General features: G+C 39.2%; 1 protein-coding gene across 2 annotated transcripts in view; it reads right to left on the bottom strand.

The window, feature by feature from the left end:
• The window catches only part of spidr (scaffold protein involved in DNA repair), a 33,909-nt gene that overhangs the window by 13,998 nt on the left and 6,514 nt on the right, over positions 1–13,397 (bottom strand). For both annotated transcript variants that reach the window (XM_032530420.1, XM_032530421.1), the window contains exons 7-10: positions 12,680–12,777; positions 11,011–11,230; positions 6,517–6,721; positions 3,468–3,691 (exon numbers count right to left, since the gene is read on the bottom strand). In XM_032530420.1, coding sequence (XP_032386311.1) covers positions 3,468–3,691; positions 6,517–6,721; positions 11,011–11,230; positions 12,680–12,777 — 747 coding nt within the window. The remainder of the gene's footprint in view (positions 1–3,467; positions 3,692–6,516; positions 6,722–11,010; positions 11,231–12,679; positions 12,778–13,397) is intronic.

Below are 13,397 nucleotides of genomic sequence, written 5' to 3'. Positions count from 1 at the left end.
GTGAGTCATTGAGGCTGGGGACACAACATGAGAGGTACAAACTGTCTTATACAGAGTAGGGCAAGTGAACTGCGAAGTAAACTATTCTAGCCACCGCAGAGCAAGCATGCATCCTGGCACTATAAGCAACACAATGTACCAAGAAGTATAATCTAAAAAAAATGTAAGAACCTCTAATAAAGAGGCATACAAGTGAAAGTGTACCTTATGTATTTTAGAAAAGCCATGAGGGTTATAATCAAAATAAAATGTAGGATTTATGATTAGAAATATTGTCTTTCCAGATGTTTAAATTTGTCACAATAAACAGGCGGGGTCACCCACATATTTTGAACTCAGGCCCTTGTGATCATTTCCTAACCTCCATCTTTTTACTACCAACCGAGCCTGTTGAATCTGGTTGAGTTAGAGAGAATGAGGAGGGAGGGGCTGAAGTGTTTCCGGTCAGAGGGCGGCGTTTGTTTACCAGCCAGCAGAAGCAGCATGGCAGGAGCAAGTGTCATATTACGACCCTCATTTAGTTTAGCCTGTCAGCTGACCGGGGCTCTCCCCTCACCACAGAGTGCCCCTCAAGCTGCTTCCCAGAGGAACCAATGTTTTTCCTTGTTTTTTATTACTCAGCAATGAACTATAACAACAAGCCTGGGGAGGGCCAGGCAACTAAAGGTCATGATCGCTGGATTTGCTTCAAATAGAACATTCACTGATTCATTAACTACAACAAGACCACTCAAGGAAACCACTAAGTTATTTCAATACCACAGGGAGCTTTAAAGAGCTCGCAACGCAAGTCTTTTAAAGAGGTACCTATCACCGGATAGAAATATGGACTAATAAAATAAGAATGGGCATTTTTAAAGATTCAAAAATCAATATTTTGGATCAACGAAAATAACTACCTGTGATGGTCACACTAAGGAAAATGGAGAAGATAATGCCGAGGATCAAGACTTGACTATATAGTGTTTAACCTCCTTTCAGCTCGTTGTTTTGGTTTTACAGCCCACAACATCTCATTGCTCTCATCAGCATTGTTTGCAGTTACAACAAGTAGCGTTTTTCAGCTAAAGGGTCTGATAAACCTGCTTTGCGCTACAGCCAAACCCCCAAACAGACAAAGTTAGCAACTAGCTGGTGAACATTGTGGTGCATTCAACAGCTATAGAGCTAGATATTTCCTTCAGGAGTTGGTGGAGACAAAAACAGAGCTAAAAGAGAGTGGATATTGGACTTACTTTCACCAGGTAACCAAAACAAAACTCAAAATGAATACAAATGTTGCTCCGTGTCATTTTCTTGATTAACCACTTTGTCAATAACATGTCCGAAAATTTCCCACAGCCCAAGGTCTTCAAAGGTCTTGTTGTGGCCGACCAACAGTCAAACTCATAATATGTGACCAGTGATGGGAGTACTGTGTAAAAAAATTAGCCGCATTACAGTAATGTATTCCTTTTTGCTGCATTACTAATTAAATGTTGGCAATATTATACCTGTTACAATCTCAATAACGCGAGCTACAACGCATTTTAGCCCGAAATTTAGTGCCGTTGGTTTTTTTAAGAAATCACCAACAACGCGAAACATTTCGGCATAGAAAAAAAAGTTTGTGAGTGTTATTTCCTGTTGCTGGATTCGGTGGTTGAAATGAATGCAGAGACGGATACATTTGCGATGAACATCAATTTCAGAAGTTTTTTAAGCTGCGTTGAAACGAGCTGTCCCATCACTGATCCCATGGTCAGAGCCATAACCAGAGACGGTAGGCTAACATCTATGTCCTGTCAGTGCCGACAGCAATGTTGCCAAGCAACTGACAGATAACATGTTGGGAATTAAGGTTTGGTCTTGCTGCACGTTGGCTAATATCATTACATTTTATCAGCGGTGGAAAGTTACTTTACCGTAGATTCAATTGTAAGTTGCTTTTAATTGAGCATTTTCATTTTCTACTATTTGTTAGGCTACTTCTAGTCCACCACAATTCAGAGTCAAGTGGGCTTTTGTACATTTTACTACTATTTATTTTATAGCTTTAGTTACTCTGCAGATTCAGATTAATAATACAAAATAATATGAATGAATTATGTTGTATATATATTGGATAAAGTTGAAACTTTGATTATCACATGGAGAAATTCACAAGCTACCTGCAAAGTTTTACTTTTTTGCTTTTATTGTGGTGAAAGTAACTCAAAAGTAACGCAAAAGTAGTGTAAAGCATTACAATTCAGAGACAGTAATATTGTATTATAACTAATTACTCTCAAATGACAGTAATGAGTAATCAATAATGTATTCCATTTTGGAAGTAACTTGCCCAACACTGTGTGACAAAAAATTGGCTAAATTCTTCACATTTCAGAGGATAGAACCAGCAATTTGTTTTTCATTTTTGTTATAAAAAGGCTTCAATGATTATTATTAAAATAGGTCGAAATTAATTGTTTGAAAATCGACTAATCATTTCAAGCTTTCAAATCATTGTGTAGACAAACGTGTAGGATTCAACTTCCGATAAACCAAAGTTAAAACAAATCTCGCCCCATTAGACACAACTTCCAACAATTTCTGTAATGCTGAGACTGAGAGCATGACATATTTACACCCATATAAAACATATTTGCCGTTTCCCTTAAAGCATTAAGGCAATAAAAGCTGTAGCAAACCTGTTCCACCCAGTGGAGTAGGTGTGGGCACCAATTCAACTCTGGCTTGCTGGTGCACAAGATACTGAAAACATGCTTCCTTTCCTGAGAATTGGCCAGAATCGCTCACAGAGGGGCTGGATTCAATTAGAAATGTTTGTGTCCTTTGTCAAGCAATGCCATATGGCTGGAGACAATGTGAGCACTTTGTGGGGCCCACTGCACTGTGAACAATAGCACGACCACTTACACACATTGTGCCACCAAGGCCTGAGACCAAAGAAAAAGGCATGCAATTTTATTTATTTTGTTATAAAAAAAGAGTAATTGATAGTGGGAGAGAAGCATAAAAAGAAGATAAAGGGCCCTATCTTGCACCCAGCGCAATTGACTTTGTACACCGAAGCATGTATCATTCCTATTTTGCACCCAACCCACAACAGACTTTTCCCTCCCCAGACTCATGACGGTAAATTAGGGAGAGGGGGCGGTTAAGCAAAAAGAAGAGGCGTGTTCCGGCGCAAACATTCTCAAGTGCTATTTTGCAGTTTCAGAAAACAATTCCACTAATGACCAGGAAAAACCTGGTCTAAAGTCAGTGGCGCCTTATTCTAACGCTAAGGACACATAATTGGCCGTAATGTAGAGTGTGCACACTGCGCATAAACTTTGCTTCTCTCATCTCACGGACCCAGCAGTTCCAATTTATGCAAACCATGCATAAATACAAGGAAAAATATGACCCTGGCTGTGTCTCAAATTGCGCACTTCTGTACTAAATACTAACTATTTGAGTATTATCATCTGTTCCAACAGTACCTGGTTTTGCCTTTTTCTGCAGAAGGACCTGACGAAAACCTGGTGGGAAGCCTGGGTTTGAGGATGGACACAGGGATGGAGTAAACTCTCTGGACCACCACCTCCACGTCCTGCCCCACACAGCCAGCCTGACCCAGTCCCTCGATAGCTTCCAGGAGAGAAAGGCAATGTCTTGTTAAAACTCCTGGACCTCCAAAACGGCACAGAGCATTGGAGGCCACAACCTGACGGGAAGATAGAGAGGGAAATGAGACATTAGTTAATATAAAAGATGTATTACACCTTAGAGCTGCAACATTTTGTGAAATAATCAAATAGTTGATTGGTAGAAAATTAATCTGCAAGTATTTTGATTACTCATTATTTAAGATTAAATGCCAGTTTCAGCTTGTCAAGTATGAATAAATGCTGAGTCAGTTAAATAGCCTATGATGAGACTGAGTTGTGGACTGTTGGTTGGACAAAACAATACATTTTAAGAGGTCAACTTGGTTTTGGAAACTAGTGATAAGCATATTTTCTGATAGGATATAAACCAAATTATATATACAGTGGGACTCGGAAGTTCGGGCACCCCAGGTAAAAATTTGTATTAATGTGCATAAAGAAGCCAAGAAAAGATGGAAAAATCTCCAAAAGGCATTGCATGACAGATAAGACATTTGTATAATATGTCAAAAAAGTTAGATTTTATTTCCATCATTTACATTTTCAAAATAACAGAAAACAAAACAATGGCGTCTGCAAATGTTTGGGCACCCTGCAGAGTTAATACCTTGTACTGCCCCCTTTGGCAAGTATCACAGTTGAGGTCAGGAGATTGTGAAGGCCATGGCAAAACCTTCAGTTTACGTCTCTTGATGTAATCCACCGTGGATTTTGAGGTGTGTTTAGCATCATTATCCATTTGTAGAAGCCATCCTCTCTAACTAGCTTTTTCACAGATGGCATCAAGTTAGCGTCCAAAATTTGCTGAAATTTTATTGAATCCATTTTTCCTTCTACTCGTGAAATGTTCCCTGTGCCACTGGCTGCAATACAACCCCAAAGTATGATTGATCCCCCCCCCCATGCTTAACAGTTGGACAGAGGTTCTTTTCATTAAATTCTGTGCACTTTCTTCTCCAAATGTACCTTTGCTCATTCCGGCCAAAAAGTTCTATTTTAACCTCATCAGCCCACAGAACTTGTTTCCAAAATGCATCATCCTTATCTATATGTTCATTTGCAAACTTCAAACACTGATTTTTGTGGTGAGGACAAAGAGGTTTTCTTCTTATGACTCTTCCATGAAGACCATATCGGTAAAAGTATTTCTTTATAGTGGAATAGTGTACCACAACCAGGTCTTTCTGGATGGATTGTGCAGTCAAACGTGGGGTTTGACTTGTTTTTCTCACAATCCTGTGAGCTGTTCTGTCCAAAGGGGGCGGTGCATGCTATAAAACTCTGCAGGGTACCCAAACTTTTGCAGACGCCATTTTTTTTTTTTCTTTTATTTTGAAAGTGTAAATGATGGAAATAATTGCAAATCTAACTTTTTGTGACATATTACACGAATGTTTAATCTGTCATTTGATGCCTTTTGGAGATTTTTCCATCTTTTCTTGGCTTCTTTATGCACATTAATACAAATTTTTACCTGGGGTGCCAAAACGTTTGAGCCCCACTGTACACACACACACACACACACACACACACACACACACACACCCACAATGTAATGAAAATAATTGTTTGTTGCCTCCCTATGCTCTGTGTACATGCATTAGACATATACAAACATGACTAATTTCACGTTTATGCCATTACACAGTAATTTGCATACAGTTTGTTGTCAGCACACATCATGGAAATGAGCAGTTTTTTCAAGCATTACCTTTTCTTTAAGCTGCATTAGAAACCTGTTTTAAAAGGAGTGCTTGGCTGATGATGTTTTTCAGCCAGAATTTATTTGTATTTACTTAAAGCAAACAGAGATTTAAATTCAAGAAATCAAACATACAAGTAAACCTTCTTTTAAACTTACATCCCAGTACTGTGATGATAAAACCGGAATATGGCACACAGAATTATGTTATATATAATTTTTCAAAAAGGCAACAATCTTTATGTGCTCAAGTGAAATGTGGGGTTTACCTTTGACTGTTGAAACAGGTCGATATGTTAACGTAAAAGAGGAAAAATGGATCTGTCCCATGTGTTGTTTGAATGAGATAAAAAATGAGTTCCATTTTGTTTTCTACTAAACTTTCTATTGTGTACAGCGTGATTTCTTGTTTAGTAAGATAAAAGCAGAGATTGATTTGGTAAATATGGATGATGCTCAAAGACTGAGATGGCTTGGTCCATAAGTGAAACAAATAAATTGGCTAATAATGTTGAGAAACCCGGGAGAAGAGGAAACAAGCTCTTTACCGAGATGATTTGTAGATTATTTGTTTTTGTATATACTGTGTGTGTGCGTGTGAGGGTGTTTATATTTGTGTCGCAACCAACCCACCACACACACACCACACACACACACCACACACACACACACACACACCACACACACACACACACACACAACACACACACACACACCACACACACCACACAACACACACACACACACACACCACACACACACACACACACACACATGTATTTCTCCAAATGATTTGTATATGCGACCCGACGACGTTTGCGGTGTCTTGTAATCCCATGTGGGATGGGATAATTGTTTGGCATGACACAGTAATAAAACTCGAAAAGAAAAAGAATGTTGACACAAGCTTCCTGATGTGTAAATTCAATTTTGTTTTTTGCAAGTAAACAACTAAACCTGAGCAGAACCTTATGGCCAGTAGCTTACTGGACTGATGGCATTTTTTTGTTATAGTGACTAAATGTGCACTGAGAGTGAGTGACAGAGTTTAAGAGTTTTTTAAGATTTAAAAAGGTTTGATGTCTCACACACTATGAACAACTACACTAAATACAGTAAATTTTGAATTGGGAATGAAATGTAAGGCACATTATTCTAATAATGTCAATGCATACGCACGTGTTTGGCATTGATCCCCTCTGTGGTCCTGCATTCCTCCAGTAGTCCAAATGTCTTACACAAAGAATATGGACGGCACCTTTTTGCTGAGAACAGGCCTCTAGGGATGGACATGTTGCCTGGCTTGGTAGCAGAGTAGACTTTCTGGCTGAAGTGTGTGTTCAGAACAATGTCACAGCTGAAACCCTCTATAGAAAGACTTTGCCTGCAAAGAGATGAAGTTCATTAGTTTTAGATTTGGGGTATAGCAGTAGTTTTAGTGAGTTCGGGACCCTGAATTTACAATTAAATTAAACATATTTAAGGTTGGGCAGATAACAGATGCAAAGACTCAGTTTTTTCAGTACATTCAATGGAGTAAATTATTGCACAAACGTAGGAGGCTGAGAGCTCGAGATTTTTGAATGTCAAACTAAGATAAGGTACCAACCACCTCCACAGGTCTCTTTGCTAGGTACCACCCAGTGCAGAGTACAAGTTCAAAAACGTTAACCTCTTCCGAGACGAGTGAAAATACACTACAGATGCATTTGTCCTTTTTTACTGAGGTAAAAGATACATTTTCCATGTAAGGGCTAAACCATAAAAGGCTACACCTCTCAGCTCTGCACAGCTTGATTAAATCGCTTTCCAAATGTGACATCATGTGTGGAAAAACACTTCAACACTTGTCAAAATCAGAGAGATTGCTAATTCAAAAAACAAAAACAAATCAATTGCAAAGACAGTGTATGTGTGTGACCTGAAGTTCTCCCGTGTTTCATTTTACCCATTTTGAACCATTACCTGCTCATATTCCACTCATCTGTGTGCGAAGAAGGAGATGCTGAACTTCTCTCCATAAAACTTAAGAAAAAACATTTCCGGTGAAGTGTTTTAACTCTAGGTGAATGACACACACCTGAACAGTAATAAGCCTGAGAATAAAACAACTTGAATGACAGCCAGATAATTATATGGCCCGTTGTTTGTGGTAGGTTTGAGTTACGACTTAATTCCATCCATATGTGACAAGGATAATAGTGTGTGGAACCTTCCCAACATGTCAGAGCTAGTCTAGTTGAACCAGAGAAATAAAAAACAACACACAGATGAAGTGGAAGAATCCATTTGTTAGGATATAGATGGAAAACAGGAAGGGAATATAATTCAAAAGACAAATCATCATATACTCTCAGTTGACAGTTTTAGGTAACCATGATCAAACTAAATGCAGTTGATGCAATCTTTGCGAAGTTTAAGCTCTGTTGTCTTCATTTAGGTGTTTATGGTTGTCGTAGGGCGGTAGTTTGTCATTCTGTTGAATTGTATTCCATTTGAGAGGTGTTTCTCATATTTAGTCCATCCTCATTGATGTAAATGAGTCAGTGTAAATGCTGTGTCCTTTAACGAATCAAATCAGAGCCTTATCCATACTAATTAGAAACAATTACAATTATATATTCATAAGAGAAAACATTTCAATAGATTTTCAAACTTCCCAGTACAAAACTTAGAAAGAGGGTGGACACAATTAAACGCCTCATAGAGGTAAATCAACAACTAAATGAAGTTTTAAAAGGATAATGTAGTCTTTACAAAGTATTTGTTGTAAGTTTTTGTTCTTGACTGCCTTCAAGTACACACACATGTTCATGGCATTGTTTTATCCATCTTCACTTTACGCAGCCAAGCAAGACTAATACAATGTTATGCATATGCCACATCCAGTACATACTGTATGCTTTACCATGCTTGTGCAGACACTTGGACAACTCATCCATTAGTCCTTTAACTGAAAATGATATTGCAGGTATTCTGACATCTCAATAATTTTAGTAATGTATCATGTGAACATACCTAACGTCTGTAGGTTACACTTTTGTAAAATCTGCTTGTCTTTCAATGAATTGTATGGTAAAGGAAATATGGACTCTTAGAGTAGGGGCACAACAATTTAACATTTTAGACTAAATATTTACTTGAAAATGGCAATACATAATACAAATTATCAATATGTGCAGTGCTAGCTAGATATCCATAATAACACCCCCAAAAAGAGTGGCTTTTGAAACTGCTATTTTATTTTACAATGGAAACCTTTTTCTTTTTTAATTTAGTGGACAGTAACATTATTTTACATTAAGTATAATTAATCAAGTACTGTACTTTAGTACCATTTTGGAGTACCTGTACTTAAGTTGAGTATTTCTATTCTATGCCACCTAATACTGCACTACATTTCTGAAGGAAATATTGCACATTTTACTCCACAACATGTACTTGAGAATATAGTTGACAACAACAGTATAGATGAAGTTATTAGCTACTTTTCAGATTAATACTAACCTAAAACATACGATTAGTTTATAATATACCATGCAATGTTATGCATTAAATTACCTAGCTGGATGTAAATCAGTTATAATAAGTGCCATTTCAACCAACTTTAACAGTAAAGTACTCTTTACACCTGTACCACATGAAATTGTAGTACGTGACAGTACATGAGTATTTGTACTTTTGATAAAACGCTTATCTTTCCATCATCTGAGCAGAGATGAGTTTTCAGTGACAGCCATACTGTAATGTTAAGAGAGCGGAACGTACAGTTCACGAGAACAGGTCCAACACCCACACAGGAAGTGTGATACTTTTGTGAACAGGTGAGTGGGCAGAGGTCATCATCAGACAGGTATCCGAGTGAAGGTGTGGAGCCGGCTGCTGCCGTCACAGCCCGTAAATGAATAATCCCTGCAGGTATTTCCGCTCAGGTCTCGGCCCACTAACAACAAGGCGTGGGAGGTGGGTGGAGCCAACCTACTCACTGCAGGAATCGTGGAGGAGTTTAACCCCTTATGAGTGCCACACAGGAAACTGATAAGAAGAATTTTACCAGAAGCCCTGATGCTCTAAATTCCAGGTTTTTCCCATATCAGTCTGTCCAGTCGCTCTTGGATTTTGATTATCTCTTTGGAGAATATTCAACTTGTCATCAATACGTCCTGGTTATGACTGTTTAGTTATTGTTTTTTCCTTTACTATTTTTGAGTTAAAATCTTGATTAATTTAAAATATAGACCAAAAGCTTTTAAGGTTGAAATCAATTTACATAAACAAAAGAAGATTTAAGGATGCTTGTTCAAAAGAAAAATAATTCTTTGAAAGAGTAAAGTGACTGAAGTTAGTGTTTTGGTGGGGGAACTATTTGATATTGTGACTTCAGGAATAGAATACAACAGGGAAGGAGAGGTGCTAAAGCCAGAGATACTTTCAAACCACCATGTGTTTTCAATCTCAGGCCTTTGGCTCCAAACCACTCTGCTCCCAAATGCTCCAGAAAATAATCCTGTGTTTTTTTCCCCGGTTTGCTGGAAATGACCTAACTATTGCCAGGAAGAGGAATGTGAAGCATTCCCTGGAGCTGTTGGTGACGTCAGAGCGCTGAGGAGGCCTCTGCGCTTCCGCCAGCCTGGATATTCCAGAGTACACTCAACCTAAACTCCCAACAGCTGGAGTCAACCACCGCCTCACTCCAACTACAAAACAATCACGAAAACACACAAACGCCTGCCCCCCTCCTAGCCTCTACACCCTCTCACATCTGGGCCTTTGCTGCTTATTATTGTGAGCTGAGAAAAGTAGATTTTTAAACTTCAATCCTAAAAGTATTCTGAGTTCTACAGAATTAATTTTAAACTTCTTTTCAATGTTGAATGTATATTCAAGTGTTGAATTTTGTCAACCAGTATGTCTCCTCAGCATTATTTTACCAGATGCGGTTACTCTTAGTCCTGTGCATAGTGAGTCAGTCTCATATTGTGTAACTTTTTCGTTTTTTTAGAGTGCCAAAATCAAGAAACGGAAGTGAAAGTTTGATCAGTAGATTTTTACTACAGACATTTTATAGACCTAATGATTAATCAAGAATATAATTAGCAGATTAATTAATAATCATAATAATCAGACCTTTCCGACCCTGCTAACTGCCCTGCAGCACCAAATATTCAAATCAAACTGCAGCAAAATGTGATTTTTGTTTAGACAGTTGAGAAAAAACCTTGCTTTGAATTAGAATTTGTGTCTGATACGGTTTTTCCATGGGCAATGACATCTGACAACACAAACAACATGTCTCCTACTTTAATGAAAAGTCCAGACTCAGTGTGTTTCCACTGGAGGTTTCAAGTTTCCTCGTCACACTTGTAAGTTGCATACCGGACATAACATTGGCTAAAAACTAGTTGAGAGCATCTTGTAGCGGCCCGGGTTTGAATCTGACTGTGGACCTTTGCTGCGTGTCATCCCCACTTTCTCTCCTCTCTTTCCCATCTATCCACAGTCACTATCAAATAAAAAGGGAAAAGCCCATTCTAGTCTAGAATTCTAGTCTCAAACTCTGCACATGCATCATTCTGCACAGTGAAGCTCGAACATCCAGGTAAAGTAACAATAAGCAAAACATATTTTAAAGTGGAGGTGGACTTTAAAGCATGACGTACTGCATCCTCTCACCATGGCGGGTATATGTGGATGATATCTCTGGGTGCAGGAGTCAGCTGGGCAGCAGTCTCTCTGTTGAACAACACCAGCATACAAGCTTTTACCTCAGAGAGAGGGATACTGTGTTGGTGGCCCTCTCCGGGAGGCCGGTGGTGCTCGCAGTGCGCCAGTTGCATGCTGCACTCCTCCTGAACCTCCAGCACCTCCAGCACCAGCACGCCAGGCCTGTCCACTGGAGAACAGAGCAACAACAACACAGATGTTGAGTGTGCGTGTGTGTGCGTGTGTGCGTGTGTGCGTGTGTGTGTGTGCTTGCCGGCGCACGTAAAAGAGTGCGCTCTTGCTCTCTGTGGGACTCATTATGCGTAATTGAGTAATTTGCTTTTAACATCAGAACAATTCGCACTGCATAACTGTGAAGTTGTTATTGACTCAAAATGAGTTGTATATGAAACAGTGAATCATGCCGAGTGACTTGGAATTTTACCATGGTGTCGTCTGTGCTTTTTGGCCAGAAACAACAACAACAGCCAACAGAGCTAATTAAGAAGAGCAAATCGAGACAATGTCCTGAAGCTGTAAATCAAACTGAGATAAGACAGCAACTTGGCTGCATGTACATTTTGTATGTAAACACACTGAATTGTGAACATTGCACCACGAGAGCTCACAGTGTTTGCAGTTCAGTGACGTAAAGCCGTAAAACCCCTGAAAGTGGCCAGAGGGGAGATTTTAATATAATAAAAGTAAATCATATCAAAAGGGAACAAAAAAAATGATTTTGAGTGAAGTTTTCACATGCATTTGTCCAAACATGAATTTGAAGTGCTTCATTTGTGCTTTGTGCATTTAGATCCCAGATTACAAATCATCAAAATAACCCTGGGCGGTAGGCCAACACTGTCTTTAGGTCCTCCTCTTGGCCTAGAATGACCTGATAAGTTGTAGGCTGGGCCTTATGTAGGGCAACAATTCAAAGCCTGTGCGAGTGCACTTGCATCACACGCCAAAATTACAGCAACAAAGATAAACAGGTGTCCTGTAACAGCATGATCAAGCCAGGTAACAGTGGTATGTATTGTTAAGAATGTACCAGGGAGTGGAACATATAAAAAATAACAAACTCTAATGGAAAGATTAAATTATTTACTCTGCACGCACTTTGACTTTGTTTGAAAACAGAAGCAGTCGTTAACGAAAAAAATGAATTGGAGTTTTAAAAATGTGGTCAAGTCAAAATAATCCTCCACGCTTTAATTCTTTACACATTATGCTAATCAAACGCTTGCCACAAACACTAAGTTGGATACGGTGGGTGTTTTCTTTTTCCACAATCAACTGTCACCTTGGGTCCTATTATATAGGCGATACTTAACAACGAGAGAACACAAGGTGTTTGGTACACCACGGAAAGGAAAAAAGAACTAGGCAAGCAGTTTCCTGTCACCTACATATTGAGTTCGATGTTCAGAGCCACAGTGATCAACCTAAAGCCGGCACTTCACATACCGTGGCCTCTCCATATGATCACAATAAAAAGAATCACACCTGCTCAGAGACGGGCTTCATCCCACTCACAAATCCAAGTTCAGCGTTAAAAGTGAATGGTGATTCAGAGGTGAATGTGCACAGCCTCCTGGGTGTAATTGTGGAGAATCCAGTTGCTTTGTGAGTGGATCACCTGTTGTTGAGGTGTCAGAGATGGACTGGTGCCTCCAGAAGCTAACAGCTGACCTCTGTCTGCATTGGAGTCGATTCAGCCTCTCAGCCAGTCCTCCACTATGCAACAAACAAACACAAAGGTACAATAGATGACGTTACGCAAGAACAAAAGCATGTGTAAAACTGTTTATTTCAAAGAACAAGATTGTCTGATGCAAAAAAACACAAGTTGTCAAAGACTACAGATAGCCATCTGTCAGAATTGGTGGGCTTGGAGACGGCAATGACATTCAGCACCCACATCATGACACCAGGTGTCCCTTTCATCATCAGTTCTGCAGTGGAAACAAAGTCTGACGGTCGTCTCGCAGCAAGCAATATGTCTCGTTCGTTTGATTGCACCTATAATGAGGCAATACACTGTGACACTTGATTTACTGTATATAATAATGTGTGGTAAAGATGCACTGATCTATATTGGCCCAGTACTAACCTTATTAACCAGGTATCAGCTACAATAATGTCATAAAATTCTGTGTTACACAATCCGTTACATTCATTCAGTCACAGCAGGTAACTGACTCAGTTTGTAGCGCCACATCAATCCCTGGCCTCATGTTACCTCATGTTCCCCACGCTGTAGTAAACTGGTAACATTAGTATTGGATCGCAAATAGATCTCAGCAGATACTCTTCGTTAAGATATAGGGCTGCATGATTTGGAGAAAAAGTCATAT

Source organism: Etheostoma spectabile, chromosome 12 (genome assembly GCF_008692095.1).
Source record: "Etheostoma spectabile isolate EspeVRDwgs_2016 chromosome 12, UIUC_Espe_1.0, whole genome shotgun sequence".
Classification (NCBI taxonomy): Eukaryota; Metazoa; Chordata; class Actinopteri; order Perciformes; family Percidae; genus Etheostoma; species Etheostoma spectabile.
Note: the sequence above shows the minus strand (reverse complement) of the source record. Positions and strands in the feature narration are given on the sequence as shown.